The following is a 24,763-nucleotide window of genomic DNA, read 5'->3' as shown; positions in this document are numbered from 1 at the left end:
CATGTAGTAACCAAAAAAGTGTGAAACAAATCAAAATATATTTTATATTTTTCAAAGTAGCCACCCTTTGCCTTGATGACAGCTTTGCACACTATTGGCATTCTCTCAACAGTCTTGAACGAGTTCCCACAAATGCTGAGCACTTGTTGGCTGCTTTTCCTTCACTCTGCGGTCCAACTCATCCCAAACCATCTCAATTGGGTTGAGGTTGGGTGATTTTGGAGGCCAGGTCATCTGATGCAGCACTCCGTCATTCTCCTTCTTGGTCAAATAAATGTGAAAAACTCTTAACTCGTCATTGATTGATTTAAATATTTGTCTAGTGGAGTATTTGCATATGCGCTCAGTGATCATTGTCCCATAGTATATATTAGAGATACGAAACAGCAAAATACTAATCCTTGTTTAATTAAGAAGAGCAATTTAAAAACGTTTTCTGTTGAAAGGTTTTTATATGACATGTTCTACTCTGATTTAGCCATTGTCTCCTGTATTCCTGACCCTGAGTTGGCTCCATATTTATTCCTCTGGCAGATAAACACGCCCTTTTTAAACAATTCAGAGTCAAAGCTAGATCAAACCCTTCGTTTTTTTGGAATTATCTGAGCTCATTCAGAGGAGAAATCAGGCCTGGTCCAAAGCAAGGAAAACTGACTTTGTAGTGGACTGGCAATCTTTCAGACAATTGAGAAGCAGATGTACTATCTTGATTAAGAAAGCTAAATCAAACAACTTTTTATGCTCTATCTCTGACTCTGCTGGTGATCCTTCAAAATGTTTGGAAAAAGTAAATGTACTGAAGTGTACAAATTCCTCTTCTTCCCTGCCTAAGCAAGTTCTGTCTGACTCTTGTATCATAACTGAGAAGAATGGGATAAGTGATGCTTTCAATAATCATTTTATCATCTCGGCAGGCTTTTTATTTGATAGAAACGGTGGTGTAGTTGACCCTGGACAGTCAATCGACTGCTCTTCCCGCTGCCAGCCTCTAGCTGACTCGACAGTTAAACCGCCAACTTCTGTTGAATCTTGGATTTCATTTCAACAATTTTCTATCTGTGATGTGCTAGATGCCTTGCTTAAGATTGATGTAAAAAAAATCACTGGAGCTGATATGCTTATCCATTTTTGCTGCAGCTATCTGCTCCCCTGATTGTTATTGGGCTCCTGAGTGGCACAGTGTTCTAAGGCACTGCATCTCAGTGCTAGAGGTGTCACTACAGATCCTGGTTCAATTCCAGGCTGTATCACAATCCGGCCGTGATTAAGAGTCCCATAGGGCGGAGCACAAGTTGTCTGGTTTTGGCCGGGGTAGGCCGTCATTGTAAATAAGAATTTGTTCTTAACTGACTTGCCTAGTTAAATAAAGGTTAAATATCTAAAATATTGCTGAATCATTAACCCATATTTGTAACCTGACGATCATATCTGGTGCTATCCCCAAGGTTTGGATGGCGGCCCATGTAATCCCCCTTCACAAAGGTGGTGACCCTTGAGACCTAAATAATTAAATCGGCCTATTTCTAAACTTTCTTGCCTAGCTAAAATTAGAATCCTTGATTAATTCTCAGATACGATTTTTCTTATCTTTGAAATGTATTCTAAATGTACATCAGTTGGGTTTTAGACCAGGTCATAGCACTATCTCTGCTGCATCCCTAGTTATAAATGATGTAGTTAACTGTATGGATAAAAGGCAACATTTTGCTGCCCTCTTCATTGACCTGTCAAAGGCTTTAGATACTCTTGATCACTCACTGCTAATTCAGAGGCTTTCCTCAATTGGCCTAGACCAGGCTGCATGTAACTGGTTTAAAAATTACTTGCCAAATATAACTTAATGTATATCTACTGATGGTGTTAAATCAGGTTTCCTGGATATTACGAAAGGTGTCCTGCAGGGGTCAATTCTGTGTCCTGTACTTTTTACTGTTTACATTAACAATATTGACTTGCTGTAAAAAATGGTAACCTGCTCTTGTATGCTGATGATACTGTTGTGTGTGCTATTGCCCCCACGGTTGACCAGGCTCCATCTGAACTACAGACCGCCTTCATTGTATTACAATAAAACGTTATTGACCTGAGTACTGAATGCAGGTACAGCTAAGTATATTTTGTTCTCTAGAGTGCATAAAAATAAGTCTGATTTAAGCATATGTACTTTGGATGGTGTCGATATTGATCGTGTCCGTGCTTACAAATATCTGGGTATCTGGATAGAGGAAAAACTGTCTTTTAAAAATCATATTGATGAGTTAGTAAAGAAGCTGAGAATAAAAATTGGCTTCTTCTTTAGAAATAGGTCCTGCCTCTCGCTAAATAGTAGACAGCAGATTATTCAGTCGACATTCCTATTGGTCATGGACTATGGTGACATAATCTATATGAAAGCAGCTGCCACTTCATTAAAGCCGTTAGATGCAGTTTATCATAGCGCACTGCGCTTTATTACGGGCGACAATTTTTGTACTGTATTTTTTCACTGCATTCTCTACCAGAAACTTGATGTGCCCTCTTTGATGTCACATTGGTTGATTAATTGCTATGTTTTCATTTACCTAACATCTGTACCTAACATCATTACTAAACTTTAGACATACGAGTTACCACACCCGGTCTCAGGGATGGCTAACTCTGGATATTCCTTTGGTCTCTAATGCCTTTAGGGCAATTCAGAAAGCTGATTGAGGACCTTATTAATGTTATTTTTTATTTTTTATGACCGTGTTTTTCTTTCTGCTTGCATTTTGTATTTATATTTTGATGTGTGTATTTTATTTTATGTAATTCAGGGCTCATCCATAAAAGAGACCTATTCCCAGTCATGTGAAATCCATAGATTAGGGCCTAATGAATTTATTTCAATTGACTGATTTCCTTATGTGAACTGTAACTCACTAAAATCATTGAAATTGTTGCATGTTGCATTTATATTTGTATTCAGTGTATATGCTAATAGCTGAAAAGTTAACTACCGAGATAACTAACCAGGCAACACAATATGTTTTGAATTGGCTATCTAATTGTCTGTTGTCTTTCATTATTATAGGCTACCTGCTGCTGCAATGTCTCTCTCCCACTCCTCGGGCCCACTCGCACTGGCACACAAGCATGTGACCATACAAACCCTGTTTGCTGGCCAGAAATGTGCTTTAATTGGGCAAATAATTCACAAACTAGCAAGGAATATCAGCAAATGTGCACATGAGGCTACACTTGGCTCTGTGCTTTGATCTCCAAAGGTAATTGAAAAAGACCTCTCGTGCCTGTCAATTCAATACAATTCTAGCCCTGCCAATACCCAATGGTAACACCTTTTCTTCACTCGATGTGGAAAACTAATACATTTTGCCATTATCAAAAACAGGCTAGCCCAGGTTGACGCAAGGTAACATTGCATTAGCCCGTTTTCATGAACGCTTGACTGGGCACATCGGAAAATTGGGGGTGTGGAGCCTTGAAGTGACCTACGGCGGCATTTCAGCCTGCTTCACACAGCTAAATCGAGGCAATTCTTTTGATTTGAATTCTTCTGTCAGATTGCTGTCCGTTGTCATCTCTCTTGTCAGCCAGGACCCCATGCAGTTGTCAATGCAGGTGCCCGAGTGTAATGAATTCAGATTGATTCTGAATGTTTCGCTGCTCTTTGAAATGAAACAAAGATACTTGTTATTGGTAATCTATCTGGTGGAATTAAAATGTGTGTGCTGCACTGCTGCTGCACCAAGGCAAGATTATTCCCATACAGCAAAAGAAAACAAAAACCACAATGTGAGTCACTCAATTGAAAATGTATCCTCTAATGTAAACTTCCCAGATGGTTGGTTCTCTTTATTGTGATAATACAGCAGCTATAAATGAGAGACATCAAAACCGGGTTTCTCAGCAAGATCAAAAGCTTTTGCAATTCTACACTTGGCATACCACTGTTTATAAATGTTGATTCTCAGGATGCAAGGAGTTTGTAGAACTGTAATTCAAATTAGGGGTTATAGCTTTCCTTTAGTTTGAAAACATAATGGGCACTTCCACTCTATGGGTGTATGGATTCCTTCATCTATTAATTAAGCATGTTTACAGCGTGGTGTAAAATAAAAACACACATGGGGCTTGATGTTGATGATCTATGTGATGTGGTCCTCTGTAGCTCAATTGGTAGAGCATGGCGCTTGTAACGCCAGGGTAGTGGGTTCGATCACCGGGACCACCCATACGTAAAAATGTATGCGCACATGACTGTAAGTCGCTTTGGAGAAAAGCGTCTGCTAAATGGCATATTATTATTATGTCTAGTTGTGTGGCGCTGGAAGAGTATGTTTGTGTCTTTTGTTATAAACATGTCATGCAGATAGGATTTAAATCCATTAACTAGATTTTAGAATAGAATTACAGTGTTTGGATTAATGTTAACAAGGAATCAATGTTGTTAAACAAAAAGCTACGCATCAGCCGATAATTTAATCAAATGTATGTCAGACTGCATGTCTGGTAGGGTCTGTGCTAGTGTAGTCAGAGGTTGTATGCCATTCAAAATTTATTTGACATTGAAGCAATTGGAATTATTTAACAAGAATGTTGTAAATCTTTGCATTTTGGTTTGTTTTATGTTATGTTCCAGGCTGAACTGACTTTGATGGGCTATAGAGGAAAAATAAGGTTTTTGGTGTGATGCCTTTTTCATCACATGCAGACATTTTGGGCAAAGGTCAGATAAATGTGGAGTATTTGGACAGACCAACATCTCATATTGATGTTTGGAAAGCACTGACTACACCATATTTTACATTTTTATCAAACCCTCCAATCTTATTTTCATCATTGTAAGGGTTATGATTATGAATTCAAGTTTGTGGTTGTTGAGGTGAAGGATGGGGTTAGGGAGAAGTAAAGGCTTTTGGAGGTTAGGATTGAGGTAATTACCCTACCATATTCCTGGGGAAAATGTCAATATCTGACAGAAATTGACGTTGATGGCCAAAACATCTGTATTCAACTAGAAATTCTCAGACCAGCCTAATCAATGTATCTATTGTTGTTTTTGTTTTTAGTCAGCTCACATTCCATGCAATGTAAAAGAGAAACTACACAACAGTTTCACAGCTGCTTAAAAACTGGTGGCAAAATATGCTGTATTCTGAGCATGTAAGATAGCTCCTCTTGGAATATTTGAGGTAGGAGTATTTGAGGTTATAAGAAAAACATGAGTAGGGCAGTTATTAAAGATGTGGTTTGTTTGAGGGGTTGCGTCACTGCTGAACAGCAATATATAACACATATCAATGTAATATAACCACATATTTTCTTCATAACAGTAATGTATGGTGTTTCATCGTAGCCCACTCCTCCCTGATGTTCATATTTCAATTTTTCTGTTGGTGTGTGAATGTCAATTTCAAACCTGTCAAGAGTTTCATTTCTGCGTGTCAATCATCCTTCTGAGCCACTCCTCTTAGTTAAGCTGCGATTTGTGAAAAGACCCATATTGCATGCTTGACTTTGCATTTCATAATGTCAATCTTGCAACTCTGCCAAGATAGTGTGGAGAAGAGACATTTAACCTTGCGATGGTGTTCTACACAGTAGACCAGTAGAACACAAACAAATTTGATGAAAAGCCTGATTGGGGATTTTATTGAGGAGTTAGTGAAGTGGCAAATCACTGTAGCTAATAAGTGACAGAAAACAAACTCAAAGCACTCCCAGAGACAGGCCCGACTGACAGCTCGCCTGTGCCCAAACAATGGAATCAAACAGGGTCTTGCCTACTCTAAATTGAGAATCCCACCGCCAGAGGATATCTCATCCAAAACAGAATGGAGCACCAGCAGGGTAGTTAACCAGTAATCAAGTCACATCCGTCATCCAATTCCAAATTCCCCTCTTTCTCTCACTCTCACTCACTAGCTCTCTCCCTCCTCCCCTCTCGGCTCATTCTTCTTCCCTCTCTCCAAATTACACTTGTAAGTTGGGCAGAAGCTTCACTGATTGCCCTTGATGTGAATCAGGTGCATGTGCTTGCCTATTGCCAACTTCACTTCTTCCTTCGCTATTGGTCAGAAGTGGGAATCAGACCCACAGAGCCACTATAGCGCCCATAGATCATTGTTTCTCAAACCTCTCCTCAGGGACCCCCAGACTTTTCACAATGTTGTTGTAGCCCTGAACTACCTCACCTGATTGACCTAGTTAAAGGCCTGATGATTAGTTGACAAGTTGAATCAGGTGTGCTAGCTTTGAAAAACATGGAATAGATCAAATACATGGAATGGCTGGGTGTCCCCGAGGAGATTTTGAGAACCACTGTCATAGATAACCGGCGTGCTTGAGGGGATCAGTTTGAGCAAGGTGAGGCGCAGAATCGTGATTTGTAGATCAATGATTCTGTAAAACCCCAGTGCAATCTAGTAGATCTCAAAACACATCTTTGATCGGTCATTAATCAACACTTACATGTGATTAGGCAGGAACACAATATATTGCATTTTTCCTGGCTATTCCACTCTCTTTGCAATGGAACAGAATTCATGGGAGGGGATTTTTTTTCTCTCGATGTAGTGCTGCTCATTGTGGTGTGTGTCTAAGGCGATTATACAGCCTTTACTTATTTACAAACCGAGAAATAATTCTCATGTGGTCTGACCAAGAAGCTTTGGTTGCTTGCATCATCCCCTTTTTATCCCTTACCACTACAGCCTATTACACTGATGCTCTATTATAGTGCTCTATCCAACCCGTTTAGTGAATCACATTAGGGCTAGACTCATTCCATCATTCAGTCCACCATTCTCAAATAATGCATTTCATATTATGTCGTTTTCCATTGTGTTATCGTCATTCTGCGACAGCAGGATCTATTTTAAATTTGTAGGAGTGAAAGCATGAACTTGAAAAGCATGCAAAGTCAAATATTTACTCTTGCTCTGGCAAGCCTTGCATGTACATATGCGTTTGTTTGCTTCCTTTGTACATTGGCACGCTGAGAGATATTGATCTCATACAACCATATAAAAGAGTATAAAATAGTATAAAGACTCATAGCACAGTCTATTCTATATGGCGCATGTTTTACAAGGCCGTAAACAGCATTCTAAATTAAAAAGAGTAAACAATAACAGCGGATTTCAACTGAATATAAGTTATGTTTAATTATTTTTTTGAACGTGGCTGACTGTTATTCACACTATGAATTTTGTAGGTGGTGTTCTCTCTCTCCCACACAGTGGAAGTGTATTATCAATAGCCTCAATAGAGAGATACTGTGTGGCTTTTGATGTTTGGCATGTGTGCCTTTCAAAGAAAAGAGTGTAAAGGCATTCAGCTTGATTGGAAGACAAGAATTGCACAGGGGTTCACAAGACAACCCATTACAGGTACTGGATGTTGTTGGGAGCTGCATTCGAAACACTCCATATCAAATATTTAATTGGAGTTGGCAACCTTGGTCAAATTACATTTTAGTAGACGCTCTTATCCAGAGCGACTTACAGGAGCAATTAGGGTTAAGTGCCTTGCTCAAGGGCACATAGACAGACTTTTCACCTAGTCGGCCCGGGGATTAGAACCAGCGACCTTTCGATTACTGGCACAACGCTCTTAACCACTAAGCTACCTGCCGCCCTAGGGATTTCTTTTTAACACCCTCTTTGTAAAATAGGCCCCAGTCGAGAGCTTCTGCCTCCTATCACAGGAAGGGAGAGTGAGTCACAACTCGTGTGTAAATTAGGCGGGAAGGAGCTAGGCGCTCCTTGTCTCTTTGTGTTCCAGGGTGTATTTATTAAATGCACAGAAGTGATATGGTGCGAACAAACACAGTCCGGATATGACATTTGCCTGAAAAAGCGATTCCACCTAGATTTGTTTTGGTTCGCCGGAGGACACTTTAATGCAGGCTGCGCGTCTAGACGGCTTGGGCCAAGTGTTATTAAATAAAGCATGCAGTTTTGAGACGTGGCCACAGCTGGGAGGATGGTTTCATGTTGAACGTCTACTGTGAAAACGATTCAGAGTGTGCATGACAGAGGAGAGAGCAGACGGAATGATGACAAGCTCTCACCTCCAAGCAAGTACATTTGGTTTACCTTAAGATAAGCTTAAAGCTGGAATCCTTAATGGTGAAACAGCCACATCCATTTGGGATATTACAACAACAAAGAAGTTACTGCAAACTACAAACTCTCGGACATCATTGCATGATCAATAGAACAACAGAATATGTACTGTGATTTGGACACTCCCCACCTCCGTTTTGTCAACAACAAATAAACAATAACAAAGGCGCTGGGGTGAACAGTGGCACTGTTTCCCATAATGTGGATTCCATCTTTAAAAGGCCCAGTGCAGTCAAAATCATGATTTTCCTATGTTTTATATATATTTCCACACTATGAGGTTGGAATAATACTGTGAAATTGTGAAAATGATGATAATGCCATGTTAGTGTAAAAGCTGTTTGAAAAGGCTGCTCTTTTAGTGGGATGGAGTTTTGGCCTGCCTGGTGACATCACCAGGCGGTAAATTAGTTAATAGACCAATAAGAAAGAGAGTTCCAAAACTCTCTGCCAATAACAGATCGTTTTTAGTTTCCCCCTCCCCACTCAGACCACTCCCAGACAGTCCTAGCAAAATTCTTGCTTGAGAAATTGCTGGCTGTATTTCTGTATATTGAAAGTTATATATCTTGAAAACTTGATTGCTTACATGCAAAACATTGTGGGACTATATCAACAATGGTCTAATGAAACAAATACCAAAAGATAGTTTTGGGGTGGAATTTTTCTTTAAATGTCATTACATCCATTTATACATCAATTTATAACTCTCGCTTTATTCATATACAGTATATAAATTAATGCCCAAAAAATTATACTGTCTCCACATAGGAAATAACAGAATGACGGAGTATTTCATGTCAAGGGAATTAGTTGGCATAAATGTATGCATGAAAATGCTTGCAAGAAATTATTGAATTATTAATTTATTATGCTAAGTATTTCTATTTCAATGTCTTCAAATTTGAACACTGTAGAATATTATGCAATTTAAGTGATTAACAAATTAGCTGGCCTTGCTACGTGAAAGAAGAAGCATATGGCGAGAGATTCCTGTTCACTGCAGATAATATGGGGCTTTCACTTCCTTCCTCAGTGTATTGTAAAACTTCTCCACAATAAAGTTCATTGTATCATTTGCTGTGTACCAGCTTGGGTTGGGTGACACTGAAAATGGTCTACACTACCAGTCAAACGTTTGGACACACCTACTCATTCAAGGGTTTTTCTTCATTTTTACTATTTTCTACATTGTAGAATAATAGTGAAGACATCAAAATTATGAAATAACACATATGGAATCATGTAGTAACCAAAACAGTGTTAAACAAATCAAAATATATTTTATATTTGAGATTCTTCAAATAGCCACCCTTTGCCTTGATGACAGCTTTGCACACTCTTGGCATTCTCTCAACCAGCTTCATGAGGTAGTCACCTGGAATGCATTTCAATGAACAGGTGTGCCTTCTTAAAAGTTAATTTGTGGAATTTCTTTCCTTCTTAATGTGTTTGAGCCAATCTGTTATGTCAAGAACAGCTCAAATAAGCAAAGAGAAACAACAGTCCATCATTACTTTAAGACATGAAGGTCAATACGGAAAATGTCAAGAACTTTGAAAGTTTCTTCAAGTGCAGTCGCAAAAACCATCAAGCGCTATCATGAAACTGGCTCTCATGAGGACCACCACAGGAATGGAAGACCTAGATTTACCTCTGCTGCAGAGGATAAGTTCATTAGAGTTACCAGCCTCAGAAATTGCAGCCCAAATAAATGCTTCACAGAGTTCAAGTCAAAGACACATCTCAACATCAACTGTTCAGAGGGCACTGTGTGAATCAGGCCTTCATGGTCAAATTGAGATTTTTGGTTCCAACCGCCGTGTCTTTGTGAGACGCGGTGTGGGTGAACGGATGATCTCCGCATGTGTATTTCCCACCGTAAAGCATGGAGGAGGAGGTGTTATGGTGTGGGGGTGCTTTGCCGGTGACACTGTCTGTGATTTATTTATAATTCAAGGCACACTTAACCAGCATGGCTACCACAGCATTCTGCAGCGATACGCCATCCCATCTGGTTTGGGCTTAGTGGGACTATCATTTGTTTTTCAACAGGACAATGACCCAACACACCCCCAGGCTGTGTAAGGGCTATTTTACCAAGAAGGAGAGTGATGGAGTGCTGCTTTAGATTCCATATGTGTTATTTCATAGTTTTTATGTCTTCGCTATTATTTTACAATATAGAAAATAGTAAAAATAAAGAAAAACCCTTGAGAATGAGTAGGTATGTCCAAACCTGGTACTGTATCTGCAATGCATCTTTATCTTACACATGGATAAGCAGGGGCCATTTTTGGGTCATGCTGGTCCACAAAGATCCACCCTGATATCATTTGGTCCGGTTGATCATCGAAGATGCAGGCCAGGTCAGTTCAGTCAGGGGATTACACACATACACACAGACGCAGACATACAGAGTTACCTCAGGGAATTTATTTGGGTGGCCTCTTAAAGGGAAAGGTCTATGTTTTTTTTTAACTAGGTCATCGAGGACTCACTCAATAGAATACTCCATCTATCTCAAGTTTAATTTAGTCTTGTCACAGTTGTGTGGGGACCGCAGACTGGGGCAAGTCAACCAATGGAACTGACACTACAATTTTTGCATTCCCAATGATAAGTCAGATATTTTATCCTCTGCTCTGAACACTAGTCAGCATTGTTAACACAAATTAATGTGAAATGTACTTATTTGCACCTGGTAAAGATAGTTTAAAAGCTAATTATTTTTTAATTATGAAATATCATCAGATTACTGAGATTACTGTTCAAGACTGTATCAGTGAAAAATTCATCAATCAATTAGTTAATCAATTAATCAAAAGTTTTCAGGCCCTTTCATAGTAGGTCACTGACAAAGAAATTGGGTAGTGGATCACATTACAAAAATGCACACACCTACAAACACACCACTTTGAAAGTACCTAAATAATTGCATCAATTCAAAAAGATGATTTGTTTTTTTCATAGGCATGCACATTTACATTTAAGTGTCTCGTTTAATCTCAGAACCCCCACTCATTAATTTCAGATATAAATCACAAAGAAAAACAAATCAATACGAAAAGAGAGAACATTCCTCTCATGCAAGAACTTGGAGGGAGATACAATTGGATATTTTATTTCACATCAAACAACTCTGTTAGCTGGCTTTGGATACTGTCACTGAATATGCCATGGAACAATATACTGTAAAATAAGAGCAAACTATAACTTTTCAGGAATATATTACGCTTTTGGACTGCGTCACATTGTGTCCACCATTCTTAGGTGTTGTCTTACAACATTTTATGCCAAATTGGCTTCTTCTGAACCCATGTCCGTCAACCAAACAATGAAAGATTTTGTGTCAGATAGCCTGACAACCAACGCAATTAATATTCCCTGCTGTCTGCTATGTTTATACAAGACAAGAGTCAGTAAACATGACGGATTGATTTTGTCACAGATGTTGGGTGGTAGTCATGCTTGGGTAGAGAAATGTATGATTTTTTTGCCAAGCCTTGGGCAGTCCCCCTTATTACAACTATTTATTTGCACCCTCTTAATGACACAATTAATCCAGCCTGAATTTGGAGGCACTACATAAACCGCTGTCTCCTCATAATCTGCATGACAGCAAATAAACTAATTTTATACTTGACAGATTAAATGCTAGAACTTACAAATAACCTCTGCTGTTGGTTTTGCAGCTTGTTCATTGTAAAATATGTTCCCCTTCAGTTTATTTGCCAAGCAATATTGGTTTCGAAGTGCATTTTTAAATAAGGGTTATCTGATGGGGATACTTCCATCCAGCTACCGGGCAATGCTTAATAAATCATAACGAAGACATTTCTAAATATATTTACTAAGAAACAATGCGAAAGTAGTCTATGATCAGTAAGACTGCAGTATATACACTGAGTTTACAAAACATTAGGAATACCTGCTCTTTCCATGACATAGACTGCCTAGGTGAATCTAGGTGAAAGCTATGATCCCTTATTGATGACACTTGTTAAATCCACTTCAATCAGTGTAGATGAAGGGGAGGAGACAGGTTAAAGAAGGATTTTTTATGCTTGAGAGAATTGAGACTTGGATTGTTTATGTGTGCCATTCAGAGGGTGAATGGGCAAAACAAAAGATTGAAGTGCCTTTGAACGGGGTATTGTGCATGTAGTAGTTGCCAGGCGCAACGGTTTGAGTGTGTCAAGAACTGCAATGCTGCTGGGTTTTTCACGCTCAACAGTTTCCCATGTGTATCAAGAATAGTCCACCACCCAAAGGACATCCAGCCAACTTGACACAACTGTGGGAAGCATTGGAGTCAACATGGGCCTGCATCCCTGTGGAACGCTTTTGACACCTTGTAGAGTCCATGCCCTGACTAATTGAGGTTGTTCTGAGGGCAAAAGGGGGTGCAACTCAATAGGAAGATGTTCCTAATGTTTTGTACACTCAGTGTAGTTTTGTGTTTCTATACTATCTATGGATTGTCCTCACATGGGGCACCATGGGAATTCCTTATTATTCATATTCCTTGTATTATCATATTCCTTGCAACTGGTGTATCTGGTGTGAGAAGGATACTTTCAAGTACATCCATTAATATCAATGAAGACCTTGTTTATTTAAAACAAAGATGTATTAATTTTGAATAGGTCATTGACAAATGCCTATTAATATGAGGCATTGCCAGCTACAGTACAGTGTCTTGCAAAAGTATTCAGACCCCTTGGATTTCTTCAAATTCTATTGTGTTACAAAGCTGGATTAAAGGGGATTTATTTAATTGTAAATTAAACAGCAGATATTAAGATTTAGAAATGCCTTCGTTAATGATTTATTAAGCATTGCCCGGTAGCTGGATGGAAGTATCCCAATCAGGTAAGCCACGATTATTATTTTGGTTCTTCTTTAAACCCTCTAGCACATAGCCAAATGTATGAATCACAACTAAAAACTGTGCCCTCAACAAGCGTGAACATTCTGGATTTTACACACACCAGTGTGTATAAGCGAGACAGGCCTACATACTGTTTTTATGTACACTCACAGAAGGCTTCGCTCCCTCACCTCCTACACATCATTTCCACACTTTGACTGCCGTGGCGTTGCACAGAGAGGCTGAATGATCTCATAAGCTATTAGCCATTATTAAAAAAGGCCCGGGTCAATAGCTGTTAACCGGTGCTACGATAGAGCGTTTACAGGCCAGCCCTGTCAACTGAACTGAAGACCAGGATGCTTCTGCAGCTGCTCTCTAGGTAGAGAGAGAACGAGGCATGGCCTTGATTCCTTCACTTTATTGAGCTGTTGTTTTGTTGTTGATTGTAGACCTCAGCACTTTTCCCTCTCCAGGCCCACGGCTCAGCACTTCTCTTTTACATGGCAGGGTCAACATCATATAACTCAGAAACATGCTGTGATTTCAAGGCTAGAGAAATGTTTGTCCGCAAGAAATTTACGCAGTGTCCACCAATAAATGAAGATGCTCCCCATATAGGCGAAAGTTCATCTTTAGTAAAAAAAAATTGTGTGTGGTACTTTTCATTATTTCGAGATGGTTGTGTTTTACTGGCTTGATTTAAGAAGCTAGCTCAAGATAGATATAAAAGAGTGTGGAAATTGCAGAGGCCCAAATAAAAAAAAATCATTATGTGATCACTGGCAGCAGAATTCTGAGGACAGTGGCCTCATATATGATCATAAGACTGTTTGTCAGACAACCCGATTCTCAACCAAGAGGTTGCCAGGACGCTGGGGTCGGAGAAAGGTCATAACATAATTATGTATCTGGTGCCATTTTTGGCAGTAATGACCAATTTATGTCGGACCATGCGCAAAGTTTTTTACTGTTATCTATGACTCTTCATGTGATATAGCTATTTCTGTTTCAGTGGGCCTCAAATTACGAGTCTTATTCATTTCACTGCCGCGGATGGGCCAATTCCATTGGGTAATGAATAAGCTGGCAGACAGGGAGTGATTTCCCCATCTCTCTCTGTTGCATGAGCCTGCAATAGATTTCACAGATGCCATACGGTGGCAACTCATGCGCAGGATGCATTACAGCATGTTATTTATTTATTTCTTAGGTGCTGCTTTTCTATTACTGATGTATGTGTTATTGTGCTTGATCCAGTGATGGGATTTGTGACATGAGGTGCATGAGACTTTTGGAACAAGGCCCAGGTCGAACGGGGTGAGGAGCCCTCCCGGATTCAGCCGAATATGACGGCAGCAGTGTTGCATTCAACACGCGAATTGCTAAAAAATATTACACAGTATATTTACTTTTTCACAACTGGTCCCCAAAATCCACTCTCAGAGGGGTTTACAGTAAAGCTTGTTAAGCTGCATGGCGTGTTGTTGTTTTTCTCCAGATGATAAGTAAAAATGTCTTGCACTTGGGGCTCTACTCTTTCCTCAGGAGCTTCTAGCGTAAGACAAAGCAATGTAATTTGGGTATTGGTCTAACAGGCATTTCTGCAGTGTGGGAAGGATGTTGTTTTTCCCCTATACTTCCTGGTTCTTGGTTTTGATTGTAGGGGGCCCTTGATATTCTTGTGACTTGTAGAGATATAGCTTTTATTGTCTATTTAGCACCTTACATTAATGTCAAATTAGGGGAGTAATAAAGTGAAAGTTTAATGTTTTTGTAACGTACAACATTTGCAAATAATGATTATATTGTGGGGGGTTGAAAGCAATCAATGATGCACAGCATGTCGATATAGAATTGACGACCGGTTGCGTCCAAAACCAAAGGCTGACCAGCTTGATCTTGAAGAAGCTTCAAAAAGATTGAGTCATTTATTTTTGTTTGTAAATGAGGGTGTTGTGTTCAATAAAAATTGATTTTCAATCTGACATCGGTAGTTGGCACTAGGGAAGATGCAGGCAAGCTGCAATGTCTTTATCTCTGACCACAGAGAGAGAGAGAGAGAGAGAGAGAGAGAGAGAGCGAGAGAGAGAGAGAGAGAGAGAGAGAGAGAGAGAGAGAGAGAGAGAGAGAGAGAGAGAGAGAGAGAGAGAGAGAGAGAGAGAGAGAGAGAGAGAGAGAGAGATCTTTATTTGCCACTCCTGAGCTTTCACTCTTTATTCCCTACTCCACCAACCACTGGGTCTCCTAACTCCACATCACTTGGCTGACACATATGCTTGTCATTCAAGAGCCACATGTCTGTTTTATCAATAGGTAGGCGTAAGGTAAGAGACACAAACCCCTAAAATAGTAGGCGAAAGGTATGGACAAAGTCAAACAGAATCTTTTATCAGTATACCCAGCAAACCAAAATTGTTTATGTGAAAGTTCCCAGAACTTTCCCAGAATGTTCTGTGGTGGTTGTTACAGAGGTTGTGCACAACATTTTCGGTGAACATTCCCAAAGATATATACACTACCAGTCAAAAGTTTGGACACACCTGCTCATTCAAGGATTTTTCTTTATTTGTAATATTTTTTACATTGTAGAATAATAGTGAAGACATCAAAACTATGAAATAACACATATGGAAAGGGTGGGGAGCCCAAATATGGGTTCAGCCAAATATGACGACAGCAGTGTTGCATTCAGAAGCGCATTGATAAAATCAGGTTAGAGCCCCACTGTAACTCTGGGTCTTCCATTCATGAGAGCCAGTTTCATCATAGCGCTTGATGATTTTTGCGACATTTTCCGTATTGACTGACCTTCATGTCTTAAAGTAATGACGGACTGTCGTTTCTCTTTGCTTATTTGAGCTGTAATATGGACTTGCCATAATATGGACTTGGTCTTTTACCAAATAGGGCTATCTTCTGTATACCCCCCCTACCTTGTCCACAAATTAACTTTTAAGAAGGCACTCCTGTTAATTGAAATGCATTCCAGGTGACTACCTCATGAAGCTGGTTGAGAGAATGCAAAGAGTGTGCAAAGCTGTCATCAAGGCAAAGGGTGGCTATTTGAAGAATCTCAAATATAAAATATATTTTGATTTGTTTAACACGTTTTTGGTTACTACATTTTACATTTACATTTTACGTCATTTAGCAGACGCTCTTATCCAGAGTGACTTACAGTTAGTGAGTGCATACATTATTTTTTATACTGGCCCCCCGTGGGTATCAAACCCACAACCCTGGCGTTGCAAACGCCATGCTCTACCAACTACATGATTCCATATGTGTTATTTCATAGTTTTGATGTCTTCACTATTATTCTAAATCATTATTTGAGTGTTTTGGGGATGTTATCATCCTATTGTTAGATAAAACCCTAACTAAAACTTAATGGGAATCTTAGGTAATTTTCTGGAATCTTCCCAGTTTGCATCATATGGAATGCATTCATTCAGGATTCTCAGACAAGACTGTAATGACCAAATTTGCATGCACATTTGCATGGAAAGTAATGTTTGCCTCTTGGCAAGGTCACCATAAAAAATTGTCCTAATTTACATTTCAATAGTTTGATTTATAAAGAAATAGAAAAGGCATTTGACAAATGGGTGCTGTGGATATTTCAGTCTTTTTGACAGTTGGATTATCTGCACTTGATAGAAATGCAGAGCCGGACCTCTGGTCAAATGACACATCGGAGTAAAACACTTTCCCAGATTGATAGGGTGATTGAAGTGCTTTTTTATCTCGGAACCAAGGACTGAGCATTGAGTAGATATTCGTTTTTCTGTATTTTTTTACGCTTTTGCTCTAACGACAACACTTTTAATCCGCTTTAACACCGTCTCCTACTCCCAAGGGTGCCAATAAAGAGTGATTCTCTCAGGCGGCGGACATAAAATAGTGAAATCTCTCTCTCTTCTCTCTCTCTCCCTTGACAGACAAGGCTATGAGGGGCTGGAGCAGAAGCTGAAGGAGGTCTTCACCGAGCGGACTGGCATCCTGCGTCAACTCTCCAAGACTTCAAAGGAACTGGACAGCATAAAAGGCAACCTTCAGGTTAGAGCCCCGATGTTTCTTTTCTGACAGATTATAGTGGGATGTTAAAGAAAGGTGGATGGCTTTGAGTGCCTTTGGAACCCTGAGATTATTTCGAAAGGCTCTGTTTTAGGACTTAAAAAATGGCTTAAAAATTCAGCTCAGCCTGTGATTCACTCTTTCTCATCCACTGTCCTGGCGTATAATGAGCCACTACATACCTGGGGCCTCATTTATCAAAAGCAAATAAGCAATATGTTCTGCATTTTGACGATCTCCCCAATCGAATACGAATGCAAAGCCATTTTGGAAGTGGAATTCCTTTAGTTGAGGTGCAGTTGTAAAAACTGGAAAATTACTCCAAGGTGAAAGTGTTGAAATCTGTCTCTACACTCTTCGAAAAAAGGGTTCCAAAAGGGTTCTTCAGCTGTCCCCATAAAATAACCCTTTTTGGTTCCAGGTATAACTATTTTTGGTTACAGGTAGAACCCTTTTGGGTTTAATGTAGAACCCTCTGTGGAAAGGGTATTACATGGAACCAAAAGGGTTCTACCTGGAACCCAAAAAAGTTATTCAACAGGTTCTCCTATGGGGACAGCCGAAGTACCCTTTTAGGTTCTAGATAGCGACCCTTTTGTTTAATTGCAGAGGATTTTTTATGAGATGATCTAATAACTATTGTGACAGGACGTGCATGTGTGGTGCGGATGGAGGATGTTTATATTACATTATTTTACTTCAGACCTGGGTTCAGAAAGTACTGTATTTTACATCTTTCAAATACTTTAGATGTGCTTGATTGAAATTGCCTGGCTCAATGGAACCAATGGAATAGTCCCAACGGTGCAAACCCTGTCCACCTGGAACTCCAAGTGGACTCAAGCAAACACTGAAATTATTTGAATGATTTCACCCCAGGTCTACTTTGAATGGTATCTATGCTTCTACCCTTGACATCTACCACAGCTCGATGTAATCCGTTTTCGTCATACAGATCCGCAAATGTTGTATATACAGTATGTTGTATGTACATGTACGTTACAACGTTACTCTTTCCTGTGAGCAGTGCAGAATAGGATTGACAGAATGGGGATTGACAGGTAATGAGAAGTAGAAGACAGAAATGTATGATAAAGATCATCACTCCCATAGTGGATGCTGTTAAATAAATTCATTAGAATTGGTAAATGCACAGCTTGGATATAACACCACATAAACATAGTGAATCCTAGATCTTGTGATTCCAGTGTAATTTGGTTGTTAAATTGTATACTGCAGCAAGGCAATACATTTTTCTCTGATACGTCTGCATATCGCCACTGATCAGGGTTGCAGTCGATTTTATTTCAGTTCTCGTCAAACAAGTAGGGAATGAATTGAATCGAACAAATAGATTGAAAAAGACGTTAGGTTGTATGAGTATTTTCAACTTCCTGTGTCCCACAGAGAACCAGCAGACACAAATCTGTCTCTCGGGTATTAGCCAGAGTACCATTGTCCCCTAGGCAGTCTTGAATGGAATCTCTTTTGCCAATTTTGGTGGCAGTGATCCCTTGGGTTAGTCTGGGCCACTGTGTTCTTTTTAGTAGGCTTGGATGGCTGTAGCCCCTGATTTGGAGGGCTGGAACAGTCAGAGTCAGGGGGCAATTTCATTTCAGTTTTAATCAATTACTTCCCAATTACACCCTGTGAACTTGTATGACATGTGACCTGGCCAACCTGGGTTCATGGTGTTGTCCTCCTGACAGTTTTTGGTGGCATCCATTGTCCCTTGGTCGGGTCTGGCTGGCACTGTGTGTAGTCTAAGCTACCACTGTCCTCGGGGCAAGCTTTGATGTCAGTTAGCTACTGTACATTATGTGCAGACTTGGATGGCAGTGTCTCCTGTGCCTTGTGCAAATGTACTGGGTAAAGCAGGGGGCGGGAGATGATGGGAGACGCGAGGGGGGATGGATCTCTTATAAGAAAAGGTGGGAAACAATCAACAGTAACTTTTTAGAGTAATCAATTATGTATGTGAGAACCGATTAACCTTTCTGGTGGAGATTTACTGTCCTAAGTATTTATTATTTTAATTAGACATCCCTTGGGTGCTGCGTCAACCCTTCATAATTAAACTTTGCCTGATAGAGCTTTGATTCTTGGAAGTTGCTCTGTGGTGTGCTAGTATAGGGTTTAATGGGGGCCATTCCTTTGCACCACAACTGCTTATGGAGGTGCCCTGGTTTGTTATGGTAGTGCCAGCACCCCTCTAAATCGAACCATGATTGGATGCACCCAGATCATTTATTTTAATAATTTTTTTTAGGGGGTAGATCAGCTTTAATATTGCAGATAGATCGTAGCTTCCATCAATGTAATTGTCTGCATCACTTCCAATCCCCCATATATATTTTTGCAAATATACAGTGGGGAAAAAAAGTATTTAGTCAGCCACCAATTGTGCAAGTTCTCCCACTTAAAAAGATGAGAGAGGCCTGTAATTTACATCATAGGTACACGTCAACTATGACAGACAAATTGAGATTTTTTTTCTCCAGAAAATCACATTGTAGGATTTTTAATGAATTTATTTGCAAATTATGGTGGAAAATAAGTATTTGGTCACCTACAAACAAGCAAGATTTCTGGCTCTCACAGACCTGTAACTTCTTCTTTAAGAGGCTCCTCTGTCCTCCACTCGTTACCTGTATTAATGGCACCTGTTTGAACTTGTTATCAGTATAAAAGACACCTGTCCACAACCTCAAACAGTCACACTCCAAACTCCACTATGGCCAAGACCAAAGAGCTGTCAAAGGACACCAGAAACAAAATTGTAGACCTGCACCAGGCTGGGAAGACTGAATCTGCAATAGGTAAGCAGCTTGGTTTGAAGAAATCAACTGTGGGAGCAATTATTAGGAAATGGAAGACATACAAGACCACTGATAATCTCCCTCGTTCTGGGGCTCCACGCAAGATCTCACCCCATGGGGTCAAAATGATCACAAGAACGGTGAGCAAAAATCCCAGAACCACACGGGGGGACCTAGTGAATGACCTGCAGAGAGCTGGGACCAAAGTAACAAAGCCTACCATCAGTAACACACTACGCCGCCAGGGACTCAAATCCTGCAGTGCCAGACGTGTCCCCCTGCTTAAGCCAGTACATGTCCAGGCCCATCTGAAGTTTGCTAGAGTGCATTTGGATGATCCAGAAGAGGATTGGGAGAATGTCATATGGTCAGATGAAACCAAAATATAACTTTTTGGCAAAAACTCAACTCGTCGTGTTTGGAGGACAAAGAATGCTGAGTTGCATCCAAAGAACACCATACCTACTGTGAAGCATGGGGGTGGAAACATCATGCTTTGGGGCTGTTTTTCTGCAAAGGGACCAGGACGACTGATCCGTGTAAAGGAAAGAATGAATGGGGCCATGTATCGTGAGATTTTGAGTGAAAACCTCCTTCCATCAGCAAGGGCATTGAAGATGAAACGTGGCTGGGTCTTTCAGCATGACAATGATCCCAAACACACCGCCCGGGCAACGAAGGAGTGGCTACGTAAGAAGCATTTCAAGGTCCTGGAGTGGCCTAGCCAGTCTCCAGATCTCAACCCCATAGAAAATATTTGGAGGGAGTTGAAAGTCTGTGTTGCCCAGCGACAGCCCCAAAACATCACTGCTCTAGAGGAGATCTGCATGGAGGAATGGGCCAAAATACCAGCAACAGTGTGTGAAAACCTTGTGAAGACTTACAGAAAACATTTACATTTACATTTACATTTTAGTCATTTAGCAGACGCTCTTATCCAGAGCGACTTACAGGAGCAATTAGGGTTAAGTGCCTTGCTCAAGGGCACATTTACGTCATTTAGCAGACGCTCTTAAACAGAGCGACTCACAAATTGGTGCATTCACCCTATAGGCAGTGGGATAACCACTTTACAATTATTATTTTTTTTGGGGGGGTAGAAGGATTACTTTATCCTATCCCAGGTATTCCTTAAAGAGGTGGGGTTTCAAATGTCTCCGGAAGGTGGTGAGTGACTCCGCTGTCCTGGCGTCGTGAGGGAGCTTGTTCCACCATTGGGGTGCCAGAGCAGCGAACAGTTTTGACTGGGCTGAGCGGGAACTATGCTTCCGCAGAGGAAGGGGAGCCAGCAGGCCAGAGGTGGATGAACGCAATGCCCTCGTTTGGGTGTAGGGACTGATCAAAGCCCGAAGGTACAGAGGTGCCGTTCCCCTCACTGCTCCATAGGCAAGCACCATGGTCTTGTAGCGGATGCGAGCTTAAACTGGAAGCCAGTGGAGTGTGTGGAGGAGGGGGGGTGACGTGAGAAAACTTGGGAAGGTTGAACACCAGACGGGCTGCGGCATTCTGGATGAGTTGTAGGGGTTTAATGGCACAGGCAGGGAGGCCAGCCAACAGCGAGTTGCAGTAGTCCAGACCGGAGATGACAAGTGCCTGGATTAGGACCTGTGCCGCTTCCTGTGTAAGGCAGGGTCGTACTCTCCGAATGTTGTAGAGCATGAACCTGCAGGAGCGGGTCACCGCCTTGATGTTAGCGGAGAACGACAGGGTGTTGTCCAGGGTCACGCCAAGGCACTTCGCACTCTGGGAGGAGGACACAACGGAGTTGTCAACCGTGATGGCGAGATCATGGAACGGGCAGTCCTTCCCCGGGAGGAAGAGCAGCTCCGTCTTGCCAGGGTTCAGCTTTAGGTGGTGATCCGTCATCCATACTGATATGTCTGCCAGACATGCAGAGATGCGATTCGCCACCTGGTTATCAGAAGGGGGAAAGGAGAAGATTAGTTGTGTATCGTCAGCGTAGCAATGATAGGAGAGGCCATGTGAGGATATGACAGAGCCAAGTGACTTGGTGTATAGGGAGAAAAGGAGAGGGCCTAGAACTGAGCCCTGGGGGACACCTGTGGTGAGAGCACGTGGTGCGGAGACAGCTTCTCGCCACGCCACTTGGTAGGAGCGACCGGTCAGGTAGGACGCAATCCAGGAGTGAGCCGCGCCGGAGATGCCCAGCTCGGAGAGGGTGGAGAGGAGGATCTGATGGTTCACAGTATCAAAGGCAGCAGACAGGTCTAGAAGGACAAGAGCAGAGGAGAGAGAGTTAGCTTTAGCAGTGCGGAGAGCCTCCGTGACACAGAGAAGAGCAGTCTCAGTTGAATGACCAGTCCTGAAACCTGACTGGTTTGGATCAAGAAGGTCATTCTGAGAGAGATAGCAAGAGAGTTGGCTAAAGACGGCACGCTCAATAGTTTTGGAAAGAAAAGAAAGAAGGGATACTGGTCTGTAGTTGTTGACATCAGTGGGATCGAGTGTTGGTTTTTTTGAGAAGGGGAGCAACTCTCGCTCTCTTGAAGACGGAAGGGACATAGCCAGCGGTCAAGGATGAGTTGATCAGCGAGGTGAGGTAGGGGAGAAGGTCACCGGAGATGGTCTGGAGAAGAGAGGAGGGGATGGGGTCAAGCGGGCAGGTTGTTGGGCGGCCTGCAGTCACAAGTCGCAGGATTTTATCTGGAGAGAGAGGGGAGAAAGAAGTCAAAGCATAGGGTAGGGCAGTGTGAGTAGGACCAGCAGTGTCATTAGACTTAACAAACGAGGATCGGATGTCGTCAACCTTCTTTTCAAAGTGGTTGACGAAGTCATCCACAGAGAGAGAGGAGGGGGGGATTCAGCAGTGAGGAAAATGTGGCAAATAGCTTCCTAGCGTTAAAGGCAGATGCTTGGAATTTAGAGTGGTAGAAAGTGGCCTTAGCAGCAGAAACAGATGAAGAAAATGTAGAGAGGAGGGAGTGAAAAGATGCCAGGTCGGCAGGGAGTTTAGTTTTCTTCCATTTCCGCTCCGCTGCCCGGAGCTCTGTTCTGTGAGCTCGCAATGAGTCATCAAGCCACGGAGCTGGAGGGGAGGACCGAGCCGGCCGGGAGGATAGGGGACACAGAGAGTCAAAGGATGCAGAAAGGGAGGAGAGGAGGGTTGAGGAGGCAGAATCAGGAGATTGGAGGGAGAAGGATTGAGCAGAGGGAAGAGATGATAGGATGGAAGAGGAGAGAGTAGTGGGAGAGAGAGAGCGAAGGTTGCGGCGGCGCATTACCATCTGTGTAGGGGCAGAGTGAGTAGTGTGGGAGGAGAGCGAGAGAGAAAAGGAAACAAAGTAGTGGTTGGAGACATGGAGGGGAGTTGCAGTGAGATTAGTAGAAGAGCAGCATCTAGTAAAGATGAGGTCAAGCGTATTGCCTGCCTTGTGAGTAGGGGGGGACGGTGAGAGGGTGAGGTCAAAAGAGGAGAGGAGTGGAAAGAAGGAGGCAGAGAGAAATGAGTCAAATGTGGACATAGGGAGGTTGAAATCCCCCAAAACTGTGAGGGGTGAGCCATCCTCAGGAAAGGAACTTATCAAGGCGTCAAGCTCATTGATGAACTCTCCAAGGGAACCTGGAGGGCGATAGATGACAAGGATATTAAGCTTAAATGGGCTAGTGACTGTGACAGCATGGAATTCAAATGAGGAGATAGACAGATGGGTTAGGGGAAAAAATTGAGAATGTCCACTTGGGAGAGATGAGGATTCCTGTGCCACCACCCCTCTGACCAGATGCTCTCGGGGTATGCGAGAACACATGGTCAGACGAGGAGAGAGCAGTAGGAGTAGCAGTGTTTTCAGTGGTAATCCATGTTTCCGTCAGCGCCAGGAAGTCGAGGGACTGGAGATTAGCATAGGCTGGGATGAAGTCAGCTTTGTTGGCAGCAGAACGGCAGTTCCAGAGGCTGCCTGAGACCTGGAACTCCAGGTGTGGGGTGCGTGCAGGGACCACCAGGTTAGAGAGGCAGCAGCCACGCGGTGTGGGGCGTTTGTGTAGCCTGTGCAGAGAGGAGAGAACAGGGATAGGCAGAGGCATAGTTGACAGGCTGTAGCAAATGGCTACAATAATGCAGAGGAGATCGGAATGAAATGAACTAAACATCTGGGAGAGTAGAGAGCAGGGCCTCCCTCACCAAAAACTTCTACCTCAGAAACTATAATTGTTTCACTGAACCACCCGAACAAAAACTCTACCAACTTCCACCTTTAGAAATCAGAATTGTTGTGAACCACAGCGGTTCAATGTTTAAAGGAATAGACTCAACCCACTTTATTCAGCTAGCTAACTATGACACCATAGCTAACTAGCATGCTAGCATCCAATAACACACAGTTTAGCACCAACACTTGGTCACAACAAACCACCAATAGTGTGTTAACACACTAAGCAGATAATTCGGCTATGTAGCACAACTATATTGTATTTAGCTACTACAGTACAGTTAGCTGGTCATATTGGCTAGCTAGCAATGGCCACTGTGTTGACCTTGTTTGAAGAACGGCTAGCTAGCTAACTAGCTTCGTGCAACCCCCGGCACCACCGAAAAACAATGCCAACCTACAGTAACTACCCACAACAGCCCACAATGCCTAGCTATGACGCCATAGCTAACTAGCATGCTAGCATCCAATAACACACAGTTTAGCACCAATACTTGGTTACAACAAACTACCAAGAGTGTGTTAACACACTAAACAGATAATTCATGTCCGTGTCTAGTTCCTTTCATAACGCAGCAAAAATTAAACGTTGGCTAGCTAGCACATTAACACTGGAAACAACTCTCCACCGTTGCACTAAACAGATAATTACCAATAAACGTTACCAGTAGCTACCCGCTAGCTAGCTAGCATACCAAGAGTGTGTTAACA

The 24,763-nt window shown here is 41.7% G+C and overlaps 1 protein-coding gene across 1 annotated transcript in view; it reads left to right on the top strand.

The window, feature by feature from the left end:
• The window catches only part of LOC121573300 (leucine zipper protein 2-like), a gene marked incomplete at its 3' end in the record, with an annotated part of 140,474 nt that overhangs the window by 73,586 nt on the left and 42,125 nt on the right, over positions 1-24,763 (top strand). The window contains exon 2 of the mRNA XM_045213965.1: positions 16,929-17,046. Within this exon, the coding sequence (XP_045069900.1) occupies positions 16,929-17,046 (118 nt within the window). The remainder of the gene's footprint in view (positions 1-16,928; positions 17,047-24,763) is intronic.

The sequence above is a fragment of the Coregonus clupeaformis genome, unplaced genomic scaffold, assembly GCF_020615455.1.
Source record: "Coregonus clupeaformis isolate EN_2021a unplaced genomic scaffold, ASM2061545v1 scaf0180, whole genome shotgun sequence".
NCBI classification, from domain to species: domain Eukaryota; kingdom Metazoa; phylum Chordata; class Actinopteri; order Salmoniformes; family Salmonidae; genus Coregonus; species Coregonus clupeaformis.
Note: the sequence above shows the minus strand (reverse complement) of the source record. Positions and strands in the feature narration are given on the sequence as shown.